This window comes from Gorilla gorilla, chromosome 2, assembly GCF_029281585.2.
Source record: "Gorilla gorilla gorilla isolate KB3781 chromosome 2, NHGRI_mGorGor1-v2.1_pri, whole genome shotgun sequence".
Classification (NCBI taxonomy): Eukaryota; Metazoa; Chordata; class Mammalia; order Primates; family Hominidae; genus Gorilla; species Gorilla gorilla.
In genome coordinates this window covers 207836592-207860549 of record NC_086017.1, presented here as the reverse complement: position 1 = coordinate 207860549, position 23958 = coordinate 207836592, and the positions used below count along the sequence as shown (strand labels likewise).

At 45.2% G+C, this 23958-nt stretch overlaps 1 protein-coding gene across 5 annotated transcripts in view; it reads left to right on the top strand.

Annotated features, from left to right (window-relative positions):
• Positions 1–137: 137 nt before the first annotated feature.
• Positions 138–23958, top strand: part of PCYT1A (phosphate cytidylyltransferase 1A, choline) — a 52515-nt gene continuing 28694 nt past the window's right edge. Inside the window, exons 1-4 of one of the 5 annotated variants that reach the window (XM_063704531.1) lie at positions 669–804; positions 4891–4954; positions 10950–11048; positions 17727–17853. In XM_063704531.1, coding sequence (XP_063560601.1) covers positions 17737–17853 — 117 coding nt within the window. In that variant the 5' untranslated portion in view covers positions 669–804; positions 4891–4954; positions 10950–11048; positions 17727–17736. Of the gene's footprint in view, positions 888–929; positions 1115–4890; positions 4955–10949; positions 11049–17726; positions 17854–23958 lie in introns of those variants that run through there. The other 4 variants (XM_031009685.3, XM_031009681.3, XM_031009682.3 and 1 more) reach the window with 4 other exon arrangements.

The following is a 23958-nucleotide window of genomic DNA, read 5'->3' as shown; positions in this document are numbered from 1 at the left end:
AAAAGGGATCCTTCCCAAGGTTCATTCTAGCAAAGGAAAACGTTTCTTTCCACCATACACCCTGCGACACGTGTCTTAATCCACTCCTGCTCAACTGGCTCCCAGTGGATCCCTAGGGATTTTTTTTTTTTTGGAGCCAACGTGGGTCAGAAAAAGGAAGAGGGTGGTCAGCCACAGGTTTTCAGCGGACTGGGCTGGCGGTCGCAAATTCCCCTTCCATCCCCACGTAGGTAAAAGCTAACGCTGCGGCGAGGCAGCCGCGGTCGGGGCGTCTCCGCTGAAGGCGCCCGGGCCTCCTGCACGTTGGCTGCCCGGGTGCGGGGGTGCGGGCTGCGGTAGGCGCGGAGGTGCAGCGGTAGGACCTCCGCGCATAGGCCCGCCTGCGCGGACACAGCCCGAGTTGGACACGGGAGCAGCCAGGCAGCGCGTCTTGACGGACCGGCGAGCACTTGGGCCGGCTCACATCCGTATCCCACTTCAAGGAGAGGTCTTCGCTGCATCCTCCGGTTCCGGGTGGAGGCTGACCCTGGGCCATTCCGTCTCCGGTCTCTGGTATTTCTGCTGGGTCACTTCATCCCGGGGGCCTCTGAGGAGGCGGAACTACTGTGTCAGGAGTCGTGGTTTTCAAGGAGAAGTCGTGGTCGGATTGACAGAGGTGGGGGAAGTAGGCGGGACTTCCGGCTGGCTCTTCCATCAGCTGCCTTCCCCGGGCGTCTCCCCGCAACCTCCTCAACTTCCCTAGTCAGTGACGCGGCGCCGGCCAGAAATCCGACCGGACCGGGCTCGGGGGAGCGTGAGCTGCAGGTGTGTGCCTATCTTTGCGTCTCTGTTTGAGAGGACAAACTGTGGGGCTGGGACCGCGAGGTGACTGTGACTGAGGAAGAGTGGTAAGTGACAGCGAGGGCAGTGGGAGCCAGGGGCTGCGAGGCTACTGTGACCGAGGGCCAGTGACAGCGAGGGGACTGTGACCCAGGAGCAGTGAATGCGAAACACGGTGACCTCGGAGAGCGCGAGGCCGGGGCTGCGACGGCACTTGGACCGAGGAAGTATGAGGCGGTGACTGCAAGGGACTATGATCAAGGGGCAAGGACTCCAAGGAGACTCTGATCGATTGGTAGTGACTGTGGGGGATCCGGACCTAAGGGAACACGAGCAGCGGCCGCGAGGGGACTCCGACCCAGAGCAGTGACTTCGAGGGGCTGACTTGGAGAAGAGGGTGGGATCCGTGATGGGCGATGGCGCTGTAGGGTTGTGTTTGGGCACGGGGTGTGATTGGCCGTGACTGGGCAGAGAAGGTCTTTAGTGGAAAGAACACTGGTCTGGAACTTAACAGGCCTGAGTTTAATTTTTACGGACAAACCTCACCACTGAGTTACAGTTTCTTCATCAGTGAATGGGAAGTTTGGACTAGTTTAATGCCTCCCACACTATGGGTTTCTTCCTAGTATTGAGCTGTGAAACCAATTTAGTGGATGGAAGCTGTACTTTTTTTCTTTTTCTTTTTTTGAGACAGTTTCGCTCTAGTTGCCCAGGCTGGAGCGCAGTGGCGCGATCTCAGCTCACCGCAACCTCTGCCTCCCTGGTTCAAGCGATTCTCCTGTCTCAGCCTCCTGAGTAGCTGGGATTACAGGCATGCGCCACCACGCCCGGCTAATTTTTGTATTTTTAGTAGAGACGGGGTTTCTCCATGTTGGCCAGGCTGGTCTTGAACTGCTGACCTCAGGTGATCCACCCGCCTAGGCCTCCCAAAATGCTGGGATTACAGTGTGAGCCACCGCGCCTGGCCTGAACCTGTACTTTTCTTTTAAAAAGTGGAATAGAATAGAAACTTTCAGTGTGTTTACATAGTAAGGGTAAGTATTGTTTCATGTGATTTGTTTGAGTTATGTGTGTATGAGATTATGATGTAAAATAGATTTTGTACATCTCAAAGTGTAAGAAGCAAAATGTACTTTAAAAGTTTGAAAAACATTGGACCGGACGATTTCTGAGTTTTCTTTTGGTTCTAAAATGTAATGATTCTATGAATAGGGAACTCTTTGGAAGTACAAAGATGCAATTGGGAACAGGCTGTATTAGCCTGGCCTAACTGGAGGAGGCTTCCTGAATGTAATTGAGGTGACTAGCTGTGAGAGCTGAAACTCGGCATCTCAGTTGGGAGAACCAGAAATTATATTGAAATAGGAACACTGGGCGGGTGTGGTGGCGCATGCCTGGAATCCCAGCTACTGGGGAGGCTGAGGTGGGAGGATTGCTTGAACCCAGGAGGCGGTGGTTGCAGTGAGTTGAGATTGTGCGACTGCACTCCAGCCCGGGTGACAGAGGGAGACTCTGTCTCAAAAAAAAAAAAAAAAAGAAAGGGACAGTGATATTTGTGATATTTATAGAGGCAGTGAGGATTTAGGGGTTTGTGGTATGAGAAACTGCTCACGAGGAACGGGAAGCTTTGAGCGTAGGAACAAGGGTTGGGAAGGAAACTCAAGATAGGGGCAGAAAATAATCTGCCAACAATAAAATGGAAGTAGGAAGGAAGATATGACCTCCAGAGCCTATTTATCTTGATATTTAGTGATTTGGCAAGTACAGAGAATTGCTAGTAAAAAGACATTGAGAATGGGATTTAGTGCAGTAATAGCAGTAAACTATGACCATGATGAGAAAGAAAGGGGGACAAAATGGTGACACTCGCAGTGTCAATAATGGTGATTGGGATGCCACATGGGAGAGACTTCAATGTACTTAGCTCTCTAATTCAATGATTTGTACACTGGAGGCCAAGCCTGGCATGCTAGGAATGATACCACACTATGGGTAATGTAAATGAAGCTTTAGCTGCTGACTTTATTTCCTACACATTCCCTTTCTTTAGGGCTGTGAGTGATGTAGATGAAATTAAAGTGAATGTTACTACTTCATTCTCTCTTAACAGCCCTTTTTATTTTATTTACTTATTTATTTATTTATTTTTGAGACAGAGTCTCACTCTGTTGCCCAGGCTGGAGTGTGCTGGCACGATCCCAGCTCGCTGCAACCTCCGCCTCCTGGTTCAAAGCGATTCTCCTACCTCAGCCTCCTGAATAGCTGGGACTACAGGCATGTGCCACCATGCCCGGCTAATTTTTGTATTTTTAGTAGAGACAGGGTTTCACCATGTTGGCCAGGCTGGTCTCAAACTTCCAAGCTTAGGTGATCTACTAACCTCAGCCTCCCAAAGTGCTGGGATTACAGGTGTGACCACCACGCCTGGCCTTACAGCTCTTTTTAGAAGGTGCTATTGATTGTGCCACCAGTGCTTTTTATAATAGGAGAAGTATGAGGTCATTTAATTTATCGTACACTGTATTAATCTGATAACCACTCCTGCCCCCTACACTCTGTAATAGGGGAATAGAGTTCAGATAGGTTCTTGAATGGGAATGAGTTGAGAATGGTGGGGGATAGCCTTCTCTTGGATAAATAAATTGGTTAGTTACACCTTTTTCTAGCACATTAGATGTTTACTTGACTTACATTCTACATAGCTAAAAGGAACTACCCAAGGGTTTCTTCTAGAACAGCATCTATGCTTCAAGGTAACAGACTGTGGAAGAAGCTTGGGATTCAGCAGTACTCCCTCTAGGGTCTTTTTTCTTTGCTGAATGAAGTGAATCTTTTTGTAGGACAAAAGATTTGCTTTGCCAATTCCCTTTGAAAACTAGCATGATGGCCTGGTTGATAAAGAATGAGCTTCATTCCCCCTCAGTCTATGATTCTCCTCCCATAAGCAGTGGGGTTTTATTTTCCTTGGGGACCTGCTTTTTGGATATGTGATCCCTTAAGAAGAATGATCTAGTTAGATAGAGCCTGGATTTAGCAGTCCCTGGTGACTTTCTCTGAGGTTAACATTTACTCGCCCTGTGACTATGTATGGAAAGCATTATTGCTTTCTCTTGTTTTAGATTTTCTAACCATGGCCAGAGGTAACTCTTCTTATGATTAAACAGCCCTTTAATAATCTGAAATATATGTGAACTTACCAAATTTTATATGTAATTTCATAGAGTTTGTAAACCATCTGACTCCATTTATAATTCAGAGCTGTCTAGCCTTTAAGTTAAACAGTATTTCCCTAGGGATCTGAATAACCTCTCCTAGAGATGTTATAAGTGCTGATGAGAATTAGTTTTTGAAATGCTCAAATAAAAAGCAAGCATAATTTTCCATTGTTATTAATGATGGATAATAGCAAAATATCTGCTAATAATAGTAGAGTTCTTACTTAAGCATCATGCTTTTCTAAGTATTTACATAACTGATCTGAAGCAGACCTTCTGATTTTTCTACTAATAGAAATTTCCCTTTCTGAATCAAGCAGAAATAGGTCTCCCTTACATCAAAGTCTGTGTTACCTTGAAATAGATTGGAAAGAATACATTTTTGTAAAAGTCATTTTTTTCTTGGGTTTGTTTCCAGTTAGAGAAACCCTAAAGTCAGGGTACTTGCCAATTATCACAGGACTGTGAGAGTCCTTTTTTTGCTCAAGATTGTGGCTGGCTGCTTGTACATCTTTGACATTATCACACATCAAGCATATTAGAAAAAGGGGTGACTTGGGAGAGTGAGGGGATCAGCACTTTAGGCCTTGTCAACTCTCCTGCTTATCTGCTTGGCAGCTTCTGGCATCTCCTTTTCCCTAAGTCCTTGAACCTCTTTCCTAAGCGTAAACCTTTCTGTTTTTAGTCCTAAACTTCTCTTTTCACAGTATTCCTGTCAAATGAGTACTTAAACACGTTTCATCTGTGATTTGTTTTGTTAATTGCTTTGTGGATTATTTGTGGCAGAATTTAAATCCTAATTCCTTTCTACAATTTAGCCAGTAAATTCAAGGAATGTACCTTTTTACATTTGCAGCATGTGCCGAAGCGCCACCTCAGAAGATAAAAAGAAATGAGTCTCATATTTGGCATTCTTTTAGGTTTGTTACCTACCTTATTCATTAATGTAAATAATTGAATTACCTGTATTTTACCATTCGTAAACCAGGTTAATAGATATATATTAATAGCAGGCTTTCTGTGTGTGTCTTTTCCCTCCTTTCTATTTATTTATTTATTTATTTATTTTTTGAGACCAAGTCTTGCCTTGTTGCCCAGGCTAGAATGCAGTGGTGCAATCTTAGCTCACTGCAAACTCTGCCTCCTGGGTTCAAGCGATCTCCTGCCTCAGCTGGGATTACAGGCGCCCGCCACCACACCCAGCTAATTTTTGTATTTTAGTAGAGACGGGGTTTCATCATGTGGGCCAGGCTGGTCTTAAACTCCAGACCTCAAGTGATCCATCCGCCTCGGCCTCCCAAAGTGTTGGGATTACAGGCATGAGCCACTGTGCCTTGCCCCTCGCTTTCTTTTGGGAATTCTCTTGTACCACAAGTTGAAAGTTATATTAGTTTGAGGCTTTCTATGTTTGGACTAGGATGACTGCCAATGAGCCAGGGGAACCCATGAATCTGCTAGGCTGTTATATCACATTCACAACTACTTGCAAACCAGTTTTGAAGTGAAGGCTGCCAAAAATAATGATGTATGGTCCCTGCTCTATAGAAAATGAGCATATGACCCTTAATAAAAAACAGGTAGTTTTTTTATATACAGAAAATTACCCTAAATGTGATTATGTTTCTTTATTTTTTGACCATAGAACAGGAATCTTAATCTTTTTTGTGTTATGGACTCCTTTGGCAGTATGGTGAAAGCTTTTAGAGCTCCTTTTTGGAATATGTTTTTATATGCAAAAATAAAATACATAGAACTATAAAGAAAACCAGTTATATTGAATTATATTGATATATAGTTATCAAAATTTAGGAAGAATGATATGGTATGAAAATATCCATGATTTCTACTGGTAACAAATCCATTTGTCTAACAAGTCTGCTATTACTGCTGTAGCTTATGTTCATACTGAAGTGAAGATAAAGATACAGTCTTTTTCATCCGAATTCACAGACTTCCTGAATTCTATCGTAGATCCTGCCTCGGAGATATGAGTTCCATAACCCACTCTAGGAAGATCACATTCTAAACACAAGAGTTTACTCACCAAATATTCTGGTAGAATAGTGGCAGAGTAAAATTGTTCAACTGTAAGAACTATTACATGTGTCCCTCATGGTTTTTTCTTTCCTGAAATATTCTACTACACGTCCAGGCCGAAGAAGTATAAGCTTTATTATGTGTGCCAGTGGCTAACCCAGGCCGAAGAAGTATAAGCTTTATTATGTGTGCCAGTGGCTAACCCAGGGTCTGGCACAGAGTAAGTGCCGCTCAGTGTTTGTTGAATAAGGGTTTCTCTGACGAAATTAGAGGGAAGAGATCCAGTTCAAAGCTAAGGTCTTAAATGTGACAGTTTATAGGGCTCATGACAAGTAACGTTGAACTTTAGTTTAGAACTAATCTGTCAGAGAAGCTCATGTTTTGAAATTCACTTTTACATTTATAAGTTCTCAGCCTGGTGTGATAGTTCATACCTATAATCCCAGCACTTTGGGAGGCTGAGGTGGGAGGATTGCTTGAGGCCAGGAGTTTGAGACCAACCTGGGCAGCAAAGTGAGACCCCCATCTCTACAAAAAATTAGCTGGGTGTAGTGGCATGCGCCTGTACTCCTAGCTACTTGGGAGGGTGAGGCAGGAGGATCACTTAAGCCCAGCAGTTCGAGGCTGCAGTGAGCCGTGATTGCACCACTGCGCTCGAAATCATTCTATTTCTAACACTGTTTTTCACTTTCGATTGGGTAAATTTAGGTAGAATTTGCCGCCAAATTATTAATAAAGCTGGTCCTGATTTCATCTAGGAAGAGAGGTAGCAAACTTTTTCAGTAACGGGCCAGATTGTAAATAGTTTAGGGTTTGCAGGTCACACAGTATCTGTGACTACTTAGCTCTGCTGTTGTAGCACAAAAGCAGCCATGGACAGTAAACACATCAGTGAGTGAACATGGCTGTGTTCTGATCGAATTTTAATTACAAAAACAGGTAGTGGGCCATCTTTGGCCAGCTGGCTGTAGTTTGCTGACCCCTGATCTAGATTTTCTGGTTCTTGAGTCCAGCTCTTTTCCCTACTTTGGCTTAGCCATATACTCCCTCAAGCTTCAAAGGCCTTTACATAGGGGGCAATGTCCTTACACTGTTATCTCCAGAAAGACCTGAGTGTACAGCAAGATGATATGATTAATGAATGCCAGGAATATTAGACGCACTTTAACCCTTGAGTTTCCAGAGCTTGCCTCTTAGAGCGCCAGCTCATGAAGCACCACCACGGTAGAAGCAGAGAAACATCCCAAATGTAAAGTCTGCTTGCACACTCGGCTTTGGAACTGGGCATTGATATGCTGATAGAAAAATACTGGGCATTGGGTCTTAGTGGGGAAGATAATGTAGGCCTAGAGATGGGGAAGGCAGGAATAGAATGCAAAGGAAAAAGTATGCCTCATCTTTTTGCAAATAGTTCCTTGTAGTAATTGGTCAAGTTTGAGTTAGATTTTTGAAATGTGGAATAGCATATGTAATTGCAACTTGCTACTACAAGAGCTCACCCTTAGTCGCAGTTTTACTTTCCGTGGTTTCAGTTACCCACAGTCAGCCACGGTCAGAAAATAGTTGAGTATGATATAGTAAGATATTTTGAGATCGAGAGAGAACAGCCACATTCAGATAACATTTATTACAGTATATTGTTATAATTGTTTTATTATTAGTTATTCCTGTTAATCTCTTACTGTGCTTAATTCATAAATAAAACTTTATCATAGCTCTGTGTATATAGGGAGAAAACAAAGTAGAGTCAGCCCTCCGTGGCCATGGGCTCCACATCCGCAGATTCAGCCAAACTTGGATCGAAAATATTCAGAAAAAAAAAAAACAACCAATAAAAATACCAATACAACAATAAAAAATAGTACAAATAAAAAACCAATATTGTATAATAACTGGTTACATAGTATTTACATTGTATTAGGTGTTGTAAGTAATGTAGAGAAGATTGAAAGTATATAGGGGGTATAGATTATATGCAAATTCGACACCGTTTTATATATATAAGGGACTTTTGAGCATCTGTGGATTTTGGCATCTGCAGGAGATCCTGGAACCAGTGCCCTGCAGATTCCGAGGGACAACTGTCCATATAGGGTCCATACTCTCTAGGGGTTCAGGCATCTGCTGGTGTCTTGAAACATTTCCCCTGTGGATAAGAGAGGACTCTGCTATATTTAGATTGTTACATAGTTCAAGAAGCACTTTCGCTTGGTAGGTCTGTTTGCAATAAGGAAGTTGAATAGAAAGGATTGGATAGGCCGGGTGCGGTGGCTCACGCCTGTAATCCCAGCACTTTGGGAGACTGAGGCGGGCGGATCACCTGAGGTCAGGAGTTCAAGACCAGCCTCAACATGGAGAAACCCTGTCTCTACTAAAAATACAAAATTAGCCAGGCGTGGTGGCGCATGCCTGTAATCCCAGCTACTCGGGAGGCTGAGGCAGGAGAATTGCTTGAACCCGGGAGGTGGAGGTTGCGGTGAGCTGAGATCGTGCCATTGTACTCCAGCCTGGCAACAGGAGTGAAATTCTGTCTCAAAAAAAAAAAAAAAAAAAAGAAAGGACTGGATAGGAGTCCCTAAAACTACTTGTAGGAGCCTATCATCTTTCAGACTCAAGCATAGACATGCCAGCACCTAGATTCTGTCTCCTTCAGGACATTCACGTTGGAAAAATACGACTAGCTGTATCCTTAGTGTCTCCTCAGTGCCACCCCACCCTCCACAAACACATCTTTCACTTGTCTAGCAAAGTTGATGTGCCTCAGCAGGCATGTGTTGGAACGTGGAGGAACAAGGCAAGCAGTGTGTACTGGTAGGTGAGTCAGCAGAAACCAAGCCAGGTCTTTGTGAGTCGGAGTAAAAATCACAGGCACAGATACTGCATTCTGTATTTTGAGGGCACTTTGGAGACACTAATGTACTTAGCAGGCAGGGTGTTGGGGGATGGGTTTTGATGTCCATATTTAGAGTCTGTGCTCAAATTTCAGTGATTAAGATAAGGTGACTTACCTAGGGAGTGAATAGGTAGCAGTTGGAAAGATCAGGTCTTACAAATGCTGTATTCTGGCTGTCAGCCCTTTTTTTTTTTTTTTTTTTTTTTTTTTTTGAGATAGAGTTTCACTCTTGTCACCCAGGTTGGAGTGCAGTGGTATGATCATGGCTCACTGCAGCCTCCGTCTCTTGGGTTCAAACGATTCTCCTGCCTCAGTCTCCTGGGTAGCTGGGATTACAGGCACCTGCCAACACGCCCAGCTAATTTTTGTAGTTTTAGTAGAGACCGGGCTTCACCATGTTGGCCAGGCTGGTCTCGAACTCCTGACCTCAGGTGATCCTCCCGCCTTGGCTTCTCAAAGTGTTGGGATTACAAGTGTGAGCCACCACAGCTGGCCTACCTTTTTTTTTTTTTTGAGATGAGGTCTTGCTCTGTCACCCAGGCTGGAGTACAGTGGAACGATCTTGGCTCACTGCAACCTCTGCATCCTGGGTTCAAGCGATTCTGCCACCACAGACTCCCAAGTAGCTGGGACTACAAGCATGTGCCACCACTCCTGGCTAATTATTTGTCTTTTTAGTAGAGATGGGGTTTCGCCATGTTGGCCAGGCTGGTCTTGAACTCCTGGGCTCAAGCAATCCATCCGCCTTGGTCTCCCAAAGTGCTGGGATTATAGGCATGAGCCACTGTACTGGGCTGTTATAGCCTTTTTGACAAAGAAAGTATTCTGGAGGATGAACCACTAAACAAACAGGAAGTGTTGGCCCATCCTAGTAGGGCTCTTGAGGGAGGTTCTCTATTCTATCTCCAAATACTTTTCTTTCTGTCTCATTCCTAAGGGTCAGTCTGCAGGGCATTAAGTAATGCACTGCCCCATGTTCGCCTCCTACTGTATTGGCTCTGAGGAGGCGCGATCATTTCCCAGTCCCATTGCCCGCTGGACAAACAGGGATATTAAGGCAGCCTGTGTGTGTGTGTGTATTTTTTTTCCCCTTTGAATGTAGATATTTAAAGCCACCTCCTTTTCCAGAGCCATCACTGTACCTTACTTGAATGGTATTGGTTGATGACAGAGGCGCACTTATCATGAACTGAGAGTCCAAGAAATATTGTTCCTCATTGTTGGAGGTATTCCAAATGGTTACTGGGCAGTTATCGATGTTGTAATGGTGGTGTGGCTTTAGGTACACCTAAGTTTCAGTGTAACAAATTAAGAAGCCAACACGATGTTAGGATGTATTTACTGTCTTCAGTACGCCCTCATCCTCCCACATACCTTTTCTCTATACTTTCTCAGTAACAAAGGTGATGTGTCCAAGCAAGCATCTATTGGAACATGAGGGAGACTGGGGGTAACTTTTTCCATGATTTTAAACATCAGTTATTATTCTGTATGCTTTGGTGCTGCGGTTATAAGTTAATAGATGTGAGAGAACATTGGGATGGCGTAAGAAGGCTGGGGAAAAATGAAAAAAACTTGTGAGACCTACAGAGTAAAAGTTTATTATTGTTATTATTATTTTGAGACAAAGTCTTGCTCTGTTGCCCAGGCTGGAGTGCAGTGGCGTGCGATTTAGGCTCACTGCAACCTCCACCTCCAGGGATCAAGTGATCCTCCTGCCTTAGCCTCCCAAGTAGCTGGGATTACAGGTGCATGCCACCACGCTCAGCTAATTTTTGTATTTTTAGTAGAGATGGGGTTTCACCATGTTGGCCAGGCTGGTTGCGAACTCCTGACCTCATGTGATCCACCCACCTTGGCCTCCCAAAGTGCTGGGATTACAGGCATGAGCCACCGCGCCCAGCCCAGAGTAAAAGTTTAAATAGCAGTAGTTCTAGAGGAAAGTCATGAGGAGTAATCTTTGCATAATTTCTAAATTCTTTTAGGGTTATCATTATGGAATATCTGTGACCCAGATGTTTTCCATCTCCTGAGAAGTGGATGAGATAAAGAAGTGTCTTACACTAAAACCCAAAAAGTAGTGGGTATGTTTATTTTAAATCCGAAGGATCTAAAGACTTCAGTTTAAAGAACAGTGTAGAATATAATGTAAAACCCAAAAGTCATCTTTAGAAAATAGAAGAACTGTATGTAAGCAGATAAGGAATAGTATAAACACATAATAGTGTAAGCAGGTAAAGAAAAATATATATATATATTTTTTGAAATGGAGTCTCACTCTTGTCATGCAGGCTGGAGTGCAATGGCATGATCTTGGCTCACTGCAACCTCTGCCTCCTGGGTTTAAGCAATTCTCCTGCCTCAGCCTCCCAAGTAGCTGGGATTACAGGCGCCCGCCACCACACCTGGCTAATTTTTATATTTTTAGTAGAAACAGGGTTTCACCATGTTGGCCAGGCTGGTCTTGAACTCCAGACCTCAGGTGATTCGCCTGCCTTGGCCTCTCAAAGTGCCAGGATTACAGGCATGAACCACTGCATGTGGCCTTTTTTTTTTTTTTTTTTTGAGAAAGGGTCTCACTTTGCTGTCCAGGCTGGAGTGTAGTGGCATGATCATGGCTCAGTGCAGCCTTGACTTGCTGTTCTCAAGTAGTCTTCCCACCTCGGCCTCCCGAGTAGCTGGGACTACAGGCATGTGCCACTACACCTGGTCAATTTTTCATAACTGCAAATATCCTATTCCTCAGCAAACTTTCACCCCATGGTTTTAGAATCCTGAAGAGCATTTTTGTATCATAAACATTTTTGAGGTGGAGCTCTGTGTGTGTTTTCCATGCCTTAATTGAAGCTTCCTTGAGAAAATAGTTTGTACTTAATTTTTTTTTTTTTTTTCATTTTTTGAGACGGAGTCTTGCTCTGTTGCCCAGGCTGGAGTGCAGTGGTGCGATCTCGGCTGACTGCAACCTTTGCCTCCCGGATTCAAGCGATCCTCCCGCCTCAGTCTCCTGAGGAGCTGGGATTACAGGAATGCACCACCAAGTCTGGCTAATTTTTGTATTTTTGTAAAGATGGAGTTTCACCATGTTGCACAGGCTGGTCTCAAACTCCTGACCTGAGGTGAGCTGCCCACCTCAGCCTCCCAAAGTGCTGGGATTGCAGGCATGAGCCATTGTGCCTGGCCTTTAATTTTTTAAATTGATAAATAATAGTTGTTTATATTTATGGGATACAATGTGATACTTCGTTATACGTTTACATTGTGGAATGATTAAATCAAGCTAATTAACAAATTCCTTGCCTTATATACTTATTTTTTTGTGGTAAAAACATTTAAAATCTACTCTTTTAGCAATTTTGAAATATAAAATGCATTATTATTTATTTTGTTTTGTTGTTTTTTTTTTGGAGACGGAGTCTCATGCTGGCGCCCAGACTGGAGTGCAGTGGCACGATCTTGGCTCACTGCAAGCTCTGCCTCCCGGGTTCACACCATTCTCCTGCCTCAGCCTCCCCAGCAGCTGGGACTACAGGTGCCCACCACCACGCCTGGCTAATTTTTTGTATTTTTAGTAGAGACAGGGTTTCACTGTGTTAGCCAGGATGTTCTCAATCTCCTGACCTTGTGATCCGCCTGCCTTGGCGTCCCAAAGTGCTGGGATTACAGGTGTGAGCCACCGCGCCTGGCTGCATTATTATTTATTATAGTCACCATTCTGTGCAATAGATCACTAAAGCTTATTTCTCCATTCTTTTTTTTTTTTCTTTTTTGTTGAGACAGAGTCTCACTCTGTTGCCAGGCTGGAGTGCAGTGCTGTGATCTCAGCTCACTGCAACCTCTGTCTCCTGGGTTCAAGCGATTCTCCTGCCTCAGCCTCCCAAGTAGCTGGGATTACAGATATGTGCCACCACACTCAGCTATTTTTTGTACTTTTAGTAGAGATGGGGTTTCACTATGTTGGCCAGGATGGTCTCGATCTCTTGACCTCGTGATCCATCCGCCTCAGCCTCCCAAAGTGCTGGGATTACAGGCGTGAGCCACTGTGCCCGGCCTATTTCTCCTTTCAAAATTGAATTTTTGTACTCGACATCTCCCTTTTTGCTCTCCACCCTCTTCTGTCCGTCTCTTGTAACCACCATTCTATTCTGTACTTCTGTGAGTTCCACTCTTTTAGATTCCACAAATAAGTGAGGTCATTTGTGGTATTTGTCTTTCTCGTCTGGCTTATTTCACTTAGCATAATGTCCTCCAGGTTCAGTTTGTACTTAAAAATTATGATACAGTACTTTGTAAGCAGTAAGTACTCATATTTTTGACTTCCTGATATTATTGACTTGCCAGATGCCAAATTGCTGATTATATTTCTCATAGTGGATTTTGTCTCTCTACACTTAGAAGAATTGAGCAGATACTTACAGAAGAGTACTGTGCAAATTAGAAAACTATCATTAATTGGATGGATTAGGCATTTTGAGTAGTTCACTCAGACCACTGAGATGAGAGTACTGACCTCTGAATATTATGAAGGAATCATTAATAACAATAGTGAAGACAAGCTCTGATCATCATCACTGAAAGAACTCGGAGTTAAATGTATAGAACCCTTCTTCCATTTTAATTTGCATTTGTGATGAAAGGAAGTTTCTAGGTGGTGCTCATCTTTCACTTTGGACTCTGACATTTTTTCATGTTGGCCATGACTCATGGGGTGTCACCTTCAGCTTCTAAGAATTAGGCCAGTTTCTTGTAGATCTTGTCATATTGCCACTCGGAGTTTAGCCGGAGGAAAGAAAGTAAGGCACAGTTGCAGTTGTTTAGACGAACATCTCAGTCAGGCTTATGAGAGGCAGTAGGGCAGAGCAGACTGTCCTCATTCTGTCTGGCATTGGTTTTCCACCTGTTCTGAAGATTTTTCTCTGAACCGTATCTTGTGCAGAGATGACAGTTTATCATGGAGTTTCCCCTACCCCCAATTTCTGGCTGATTCCTAAAATTTCATCAGTATCAAGAAAGTAATTTATTTGTACAAATTGTGTTACTTAAGAAAAACGCAACTATCCCTGCAGGGGGCTGAAAAGCCAACATATAAATGATGGCAGCGGTGGCCTGTCTGGATGGGCTGCTGCCATGATGCCGGCTGCAGTCGGGGAGGCATGGTCTGTGCTGCACGCTCCATGGAGCCACTGGGAGCTGGGAGTAGGTGGAAGCCCTGCCCGTTTCCAAGTTGGCAGGGCGGGAGCAGCCGTGGCTACATACCCGGGCTTCCCTGTGCTTTTGGGGGCCCAGGAACCTCCCCTGCCCCTGCAGGCTTGAAGTGCCTGCTCCCACTGCCTGGCCTCTCCTTGCTCCTGGTACCTGCTCTGATTTTGGAGCAAAGTTGAGGCCAAGCCTGGGCACTGTCATGACCTGGCTGGGTGTGCGTGTGCTAGGGGCAGTGCTGACATGCCAGCCCCCTTCTGCCTTGGCCCCCTCCGGATTTTGGGTGTCCAGGAGCACAGGAGGGGAGGCCAAGGCAGAGCTGAGGGCAGCTCCATTCAGGCCTGCAGGCACCCCTTCATGAATAGCCTGGGCGCTGTGGACAGCAGGTTGATGACAGCAGGAGGCAGACAGGCTCCTAGGCGGAAATGGGCGGGTCCCTGGTGAAGCCCCACCTTCAAGCCAGGGATGGCCTGAAGCCTGGGGCCCAGGCTGCCAGTTCTGTGGACTGGAATGAGAACTTATGATGCTTTTTCCGGGCTGCCTGTGGCTGCCCATGGACCAATCAGCATGCACTTCCTCCCCGCTGAAGCCCGTAGAAACCCTGGACTCAGCCATACTTGATGGGATGACCTGCCTGCAGATAGGAGCTTCCCACTCCAGGTCTCCTCTCCACTGAGGGCTGCAGAGACATCAGGATGACCTGCCTGCAGATAGGAGCTATCCACTCTGGGTCTCCTCTCTGCTGAGGGCTGCGCAGATGCTGGGACGACCTGCTGAGGAAAGGAGCCACCCGCTTGGGGTCTCCTGAGAGCTGTTGTGTTGCTCAATAAAGCACCTCTTCACCTTGCTCATCCTTCAGTTGTCCATATACCTCATTCTTCCCGGACGTGGGACAAGAACTCGGGATCTGCCAAATGGCGGGACTGAAAGAGCTGAAACACAAACAGAGCCGAAACACGTCCTCCCCTCCCCCACTGCTTGCCACGCTGTGGGCAAGAGAAAGAAGAGAGGAGAGAGAAAGAGAAGAGCTGTAGCCCTTTGGGAAGCCCAGACCTAGGAGCTCCTTGAGCCAGGGCTGTGACACCCTCTTTGGAGCTCTGTGGTTCCTGGCCTCTCCAAGCTTCTGGGCACCACCAAGTTCCCCAGTGCCTGCAGTGGAAGCTGCTTGTAGTAGGCCTGGTTCAGCTGCAGCCTCTCAGGGAGCTGGCGCCTCGAGCTGCTCACCCCCTGGCAGCTGGCTTGCCTGGCTGTGCGCAGTGGCCGGACCCTGTGCTGGCTCGCCTGTGCACCCCTTGCCGCTCCGTGCCTGGCTTGTCCTTGGCATGCATGGAATCTGTGCTGGTAACACAAGCTGAGCATAGCCTACCAGGCTGAGTGGACGGAACGAGCCCAGCGGGCCTGAGCAAAACTCAGGCAAAGGTGCCACTGGCCACAGAGGTTTCTGGCTAGCGAAGTGACACCCCAAGTATTCTGTGACTTAAACATGAAATACAGAATATTCAGAACTTTGCTGTAATAGCTAGTTGCTAGAAACTCTCTGCTAAATGAGACAATAATAAATAAGTTCCTTTGGGGGAAGGAGAATCCCTGAGGGGGTTTTAATAGCTGGAAACTGTGAACAAGCTTGAGGTGTTAAGACCCTGAAAGAGGAAAGGGAAATGAGTACTGAGAAAAGAAGGGGAAGGGCCAGGTGCAGTGGTTCACACCTGTAATTCCAGCACTTTGGGAGGTCGAGGTGGGTGGATCACCTGAGGTCAGGAGTTCAAGACCAGCCTGGCCAACATGACAAAACCCTGTCTCTACTACAAATACAAAAATTGGCTGGGCGCCGTGGCTCACCCCTGTAATTTCAGCACTTTTGGAGGACGAGGCAGGTGGATCACGAGGTCAGGTGTTTGAGACCAGCCTGGCCAACATAGGGAAACCCTGTCTCTACTAAAAATACAAAAAATTAGCCAGGCGTGGTGGTGGGTGCCTGTAATCCCACCTACTCAGGAGGCTGAGGCAGGAGAATCGCTTGAACCTGGGAGGCGGAGTTGTAGTGAGCCGAGATCGTGCCACTGCACTCTAGCCAGGGTGACAGAGTGAGACTCTTTCTCAAAAAAAAAAAAAAGGAAAGAAGGAGAAGGACATTTAAAAAATACATTATGCTGGTCCTAGCTATTCTGGAGGCTCAGATGGGAGGATTGCTTAAGCTCAGGAGTTTGAGGCTACAGTGTGCTATGATTATGGCTGTGAGAGCCGAGATCGTGCCACTGCACTCTAGCCAGGGTGACACAGTGAGACTCTTTCTCAAAAAAAAAAAAAGGAAAGAAGGAGAAGGACATTTAAAAAATACATTATGCTGGTCCTAGCTATTCTGGAGGCTCAGATGGGAGGATTGCTTAAGCTCAGGAGTTTGAGGCTACAGTGTGCTATGATTATGGCTGTGAGAGCCGAGATCGTGCCACTGCACTCTAGCCAGGGTGACACAGTGAGACTCTTTCTCAAAAAAAAAAAAAGGAAAGAAGGAGAAGGACATTTAAAAAATACATTATGCTGGTCCTAGCTATTCTGGAGGCTCAGATGGGAGGATTGCTTAAGCTCAGGAGTTTGAGGCTACAGTGTGCTATGATTATGGCTGTGAGTAGCCACTGCGCTCCAGCCTGGACAACCTAGCAAGACCCCTAAAAAAATAAAAACAATAAAAAAGTAAATAAAAACCATTATGCTACTCCACAATTTTCATACAAGTAGCTCTGGTGAAGTGGTCACTGAAATCTATAGAACATTTAGAGTTAAGAAATTAACTCAGTGCTGTGGTTCATGCCTGTAATCCCAAGTCTTTGGGAGTTTGAGTTGGGAGGATCACTTGAGGCCAGGAATTCAAGACCAGCCTGGGCAACATAGCGAGGCCTGTCTCTTAAAAAAAAAAATAACTAGGTGTGGTAGCATGTGCCTGTAGTCCCAACTACTTGGGAGGCTGGGGCAAGAGGATTGCTTGAGCTAACGAGGTTGAAGCTGCCGTGAGCCAAGATCATACCACTGCACCCCAGTCTGGGCAACAGAGTGAGACCCCGTCTTAAAAAAAAAATTAGAGTTAAGAAATCCGTGTTTTGTTAATCCAGGACTTGGTGAGAGCCATCCGTTTACAAAAGGCTCTTTTCTCTACCTGCACCAGTCATACCTTCACATTGCCTTATACCTGTCATATCGATGATGCGGAGGGTAGTGGGAGAGTCTGTGTAACTATCTTTCTCAGCCAAATTATTCCAATCTTTTGCATGCAATCAGGATTTAAAATGAGCAGTTAGTATGTAGGCTGCACTGTGAAGGGGAATGACTTCCGACTTCAGGCAATTCACCGTGGCCATTGTTGCACAGAGAGGCGTTTCAGTATTTCTACTAGAGCCTGTGTTTGGTGGAGCTTCGTCGTTTTTGCCGGATGCCATTGCCTCATCTTGGTGAAGCACAGCTGTAGAATTGGTATTTTGCTGCGTGTATCCACGTCAGCATCTCTGAAATACTGGTGACAAACTTTTTCCCACCCCAATGAGAAAATTTTTGTTTTCACTTTCTATGACCAGTTAAAAGAAGATGGATGCACAGTGTTCAGCCAAGGTCAATGCAAGGAAGAGGAGAAAAGAGGCGCCCGGACCCAACGGGGCAACAGAAGAAGATGGGGTTCCTTCCAAAGTGCAGCGCTGTGCAGTGGTAAGTGGAGATTAACCTGGCAGGGGGAGGGTAGAAACCGATATGACATTGATGATATCAGTGTTACATGTCTTCTGCAATAATGAAAAGAAGGAATAGTAAGTGTATTTTCACAGTCACTGGAAAGCTGCTGCCTTTTTACTGGATTATGACTCACAGCTCAGTTGTAGAAGCTTTACATTGGGTTTAGAAAAAGAAGTGTTAGGAAAATATGGAAGTTGCATGTGTATTAGGCTGAAACTATTGAAATATGGCCAGGTGCAGTGACTCATACCTGTAATCCCAGCACTTTGGGAGGCTGAGGTGGGCGGATCACCTGAGGTCAGGAGTTCGAGACCAGACTGGTGAAACCCCGTCTTTACGAAAAATACAAAATTAGCCGGGCGTGGTGGCGCATGCCTGTAATCTCAGCTGCTTGGGAGGCTGAGGCATGAGAATTGCTTGAACTCGGGAGGCGGAGGATGCGGTGAGCCGAGATTGCACCATTGCATTCCAGCCTGGGCAACAGAGACAGACCCTATCTCAAAAATAAAAATAAAAAGTAAATAAACAAATAAATAAAACTAATGAAATAGAAAAATTGGGGCTCTAGGCAGTGATTTGATCTTCGTATCATCTCATGGTGTCTAGTGCGTCTTTTCTGCTGTTTTTTCTCCCTCTATCATTCCTCCATCCTGTTACTAGTTGTATCTTAGATGAGAACCTTTTTCCGTTTATGCCTACCTTATGCTCCTTTATCTCTGGAAAATTATCTTTGTATTTCCTAATTATTGCCAAACCTTAGATGAAAGACCTCATTCCACACTGCCTATCCCATCTCAGCTTGCTACCCTTCCTAAAGCTTTCCTCCACACTGCCTATCCCATCTCAGCTTGCTACCCTTCCTAAAGCTTTCCTCCACACTGCCTATCCCGTCTCAGCTTGCTACCCTTCCTAAAGCTTTCCTCCACACTGCCTATCCTGTCTCAGCTTGCTACCCTTCCTAAAACTTTCCATAATAAAAACATGTCGGAGAACACTTACACACAATTGAAGTTACTGTTGTTAATATTATTATGAAATCTGTGTTTCAAAATCCCAGTGACAGAATTGTATGTTTCTTTACCTATATTGACCATTAGCCATTGATCAAACTCAGTTTCCACTGCTTAGTTCTAGAGCTTCCCAGCCCAAAGGGAAAAATCTATTCTGAAACAATTAATGGTTATTCCAAATGAATGCTCTGTCTTGAGCAATAAAAGCAAATAATACCCTACAAATAGACAAGTGCCTGCAGGGCTGATATTGATCATAAGGGCAAGTATATATATTTGTTTCCTGTTGCATTTGTAACAAATTACCATAATACAAATATACGAATGAATTATCTTACAGTTCTGGATATCAGAAATCTGAAATGGGTCTCAGAGGGCTAAAATCAGGGTGTTGGCAGAGCTGGAGGGGCCAGGGGAAAGTCCATCTTCTTGCCTTTTCCAGCTTCTAGAGGGTTCCCACATTGCTTAGCGCTTGGCACCAGCCACTGCTCACATCACTCTGACGATTGCTTCTGCCATATCTCCTGCTCTGATTCTGAATCTCCTACTTCCCCTTTTCACTTACAAGGACTCTTGTGATTACGTTCGGTATACCCAGATAAACCAGAATAATCTTCCTTTATTTAATCATATCTGCAAAGCCTCTTTACTATTTTTATTTTTATTTATTTTTATTTGTATTTTTGAGACAGAGTCTCGCTTTGTCACCCAGGCTGGAGTGCAGTGGCGCGATCCCGGTTCACTGCAACGTCTGCCTCTTGGGTTCAAGTGATTTCCCTGCCTCAGCCTCCCAAGTGGCTGGGATTGCAGGTGCCCACCACCATGCCTGGCTTACTATTTTTATTTTTATTTTTAGAGTAAGGGTCTTGCTATGTTGCCCAGGCTGGTCTTGAACTCCTGAGCTCAAGTAGTCTTCCTACCTCGGCCTCCCAGAGTGCTAGGATTACCAGGCGTGAGCCACCGTGCCTGGCCTGCAGAGTCTCTTTTGCCATGTATGGTAAAACAGTCACAGGCTCCAGGGAATGGGTGTGGCCATCTGCAGGGGGGCATTGTTCTGCATACTACAGCAAATAAGCTCAGAAAGTGACTCAGCAATCAACAAAACAGGGCATTGTTAGTTTCTGAATATTTCTTAGAGAATTCAGATTAAAGAAATGGTGGTGTGTACCAATTCAGCAACATCACTTGGAGTAGGAACAAGTTATAACCAAATAGGTCATACTGTCAGCTAATCAGCCAGTCACTGTAGCTAGGAATAAAGCAAAGGAAGCCAGTCTTTTCAGTGGAGTGAGCTCTGAGAAAACTTAAATTTCTTGGTCTTTAGATTCTGGGAATCTTTTTTTTTTTTTTTAAATTCTTCTGGGGAGTCTTAATGCTTTAAATTACTTTGCTTCATATATTCATGTGAAATCAGTTCAGTGACTTGCTGCTACCTATTCCACATTCCTCCCTGAAACACACAGACTATTTGGCATAGGTGAATGGTCAGAGATCCACCCAACAGCCTGGACCAACCTTAGTGAGGAGGAGTGTCTGCTAGTAAACTTTCTGCCATCTCACTGTACACCTGTGCTTTCTAGCTCTGAATCTCCTTTGAACTCTATAACAAAAGCAAGCAAGGCTTTTTTCTTTTTTTTAACAGCTTTATTGAGTTACAATTGACATATCATTTACAGTATACAATTCAGTGGTTTTTAGTTTATTCACAGAGTTGTGCAACCATCACCATGACCAATTTTAGAATTTTTTTCTTTTTTTTTTGAGACAGGGTCTTGTTCTGTTACCCAGGCTGCAGTGCAGTGGTGTGATCATAGTTCACTGCAGCCTCAACTTTCTGGGCTCAAACAGTCCTCTCACCTCAGCCTCCCAAGTAGCTGGGAATATAGGTGCACATCGCCACGCCTGGCTAATTTTTAAATTTGTTTTTGTAGGGATGGGGTCTCACTATGTTACCCAGACTGGTCTCAGTCTCCTGGATCAAGCGATTCTCCTGCCTCAGCCTGCCACAGTGTGGGATTACAGGTGTGAGCCACCATGCCTGGCCTGGGATGTTTTTATCACCCCAGAAAGAAGGCCTGTACTCATTAGCAGTCACTCCCCATTTCTCCCCAGTCTCTCCAGCCTCTGGAAGCCACTAATCTGTTTTCTGATTCTGTGGATTTGCCTGTTCTGGACATTCATACAAATGACATCATACAGTATGTGGTCTTCGGGGCTGGCTTCTTTCACTGAGCTTGTTTTGAAGATTCATTCGTACTGCAACATGTACAAGTACTTAATTTTTTTTTTTTTTTTGAGACTGAGTCTCGCTCTGTCCCCCAAGCTGGAGTGCAGTGGCGCAATCTCGGCTCACTGCAACCTCCGCCTCCTGGGTTCAAGCGATTCTCCTGTCTCACCCTCCCAGGTAGCTGGGATTACAGGCGCCTGCCACCACATCTGGCTGATTTTTTTTAATTTTTATTTTTGGTAGAGACGGGGTTTCACCATGTTAGCCAAGATGGTCTCGATCTCCTGACCTCAGGTAATCCGCCCGCCTCGGCCTCCCAAAGTACTGGGATTACAGGCGTGAGGCACCGTGCCCGGCAATTTTTTTTTTTGAGACAGAGTCTCACTCTGTTGCCCAGGCTGGAATGCAGCGGTGTGATCTCGGCCTCCCAGGTTCAAGTGATTCTCCTGCCTTAGCCTCCTGAGTAACTGGGACTACAGGCATGCGCCGCCACCACGCCTGGCTAATTTTTGTATTTTTAGTAGAGATGGGGTTTTACCATGTTGCTCAGGCTGGTTTCAAACTTCTGACCTCAGGTGATCCGCCCACCTCAACCTCCCGAAGTGCTGAGATTACAGGTGTGGGCCACCACGTCCGGCCAGTACTTCATTTTTTTTTTTATTGACAAATAACATTCCATCATATATTACATACTACTTTTTAGTTATTCATTCTCCAGTTGACGTTTGGGTTGAGTAAGCAAGATTTTATTGCATTTTTATTTATTTATTTTTTTGAGATGGAGTCTTGCTCTGTCGCCCAGGCTGGAGTGCAGTGGCCTGATCTCGGCTCACTGCAAGCTCCGCCTCCTGGGTTCACGCCATTTTCCTGCTTCAGCCTCCCGAGTGGCTGGGACTACAGGCGCCCGTCACCACGCCTGGCTAATTTTTTGTATTTTTTAGTAGAGACGGGGTTTCACCGTGTTAGCCAGGATGGTCTCGATCTCTTGACCTCGTGATCCGCCCGCCTCGACCTCCCAAAGTGCTGGGATTACAGGCGTGAGCCACTGCACCTGGCCTTTATTGCATATTTACAGTGCGCTAGTATGGCAGTAGGTGGTAGACGTGTAAAGATAAACAAGACCTTCCTTTTATGAGATGTGAGCATAGAGTAGAATTCTATAGCCTAGAGCTCATTAACTTATTATTTTTTTTAATGGGCACTTGCAGGCCAGGCACAGTGGCTCACGCCTGTCATCCCAGCACTTCGGGAGGCTGAGGTGGGCAGATCACCTGAGGTCAGGAGTTCGAGACCAGCCTGGCCAACATGACGAAACCTCGTCTCTACTAAAAATACAAAAATTAGCTGGGCGCAGTGGTGGGCGCCTGTAGTCCCAGCTACTCAGGAGGCTGAAGCAGGAGAATGGCGTGAACCCAGGAGGCAGAGTTTGCAGTGAGCTGAGATTGTGCCACTGCACTCCAGCCTGGGCGACAGAGCGAGACTCCGTCTCAAAAAAGAAAAAAAAAGGGTAGGGGGACTTGCTCTGTTGCCCAGGCAGGTCTTAAACTCCTGGGCTCAAGCTATCTGCCCACCTCTGCCTCCCTAAGTGCTGAGATGACGGGCGTGAGCCACCACACCCGGTGGAGCTCATTAGCTTTAGAAAAAGTACTTTCCTTGCACGTAAAGAAAGGAATAGGAAGGATCACCAAGTAGTAGATACCCGGGTTGGTGGGTCAAGATGAAATGGATAGAAAAGAGACAAAGGAGTTAAGAAGGAAAAACTAAGGAAAAACTTTATGGCTATTTTGTCGATAAGTATAAATCATTTATTGATACAGATGTTTCTAAAGGTTCAATCAAAAGGATCACAGAAGTATTTACAAAACATAAGACATTTAGCTTATCTTAATATATATCAGGCTGGGCGCAAGTGGCTCACGCCTGTAATCTTAGCACTTTGGGAGGCCGAGAAGGGCAGATCACGAGGTCAGGAGTTTGAGACCAGCCTGGCCAACATGGCGAAACCCCGTTTCTACTAAAAATACAAAAAAAATTAGCTGGGCATGGTGGTGTGCGCCTGTAATCCCAGCTACTCAGGAGACTGAGGCAGGAGAATGGCTTGAACCCAGGAGGCAGAGGTTGCAATGAGCTGAGATCACACCACTGCACTCCAGCCTGGGCAACAAAGCGAGACTCCGTCTCAAAAAAAAAAATAAATAAATAAATAAAAATAATAATAAATAAAATAAAATAACTTACAAAGAATATCATATGTATGAATGAGTCATGAAGTATCTAAACTGTGGGGAAAATTGGCCATAGTTCTGCTTATGGCAAAGTAGGCCTCACAATCTCATTTCAACCAAAATGTTTCGAGAACCTCTACTTGCCAGTTGCATTGGAGATGCAAGGATGAAAAGATGACCTTGTTCTTGGGAAACTCACAGACAAAAAAGGGAAAGAAACAGCAGCAAATAATTATGATACAGTATGAAATTAAGATACGTATGAAAAGTGCCAAATAGACGGAAGTTACAAAGTCAATCTCTTGAGAAAAAAGGAGTAGGAAGGATACCAGGTATTAGATGCCTGGGTTGGTGGGTCAGGATGGCCATAGTTCTGCTTATGGCTAAGTATAGGCCTCCCAATCTCATTTCAACCAAAATAATCTTGAGAAGCAAGAGACTGACTTTGACCAAGAGGTAGGGGCAGTGGTTTGGGAAAAGCGTCATCAAAAGGGTTATTTCTGAGCTGAACTTTGAAGGATACAAGGAATTCAAGAAATGAACAAGAGATGGGGTACAAGTTCAGAATCATGAAGTAGGGCTTAAACTATGACATTAGGTACAGAGAGTGCGAGATAAA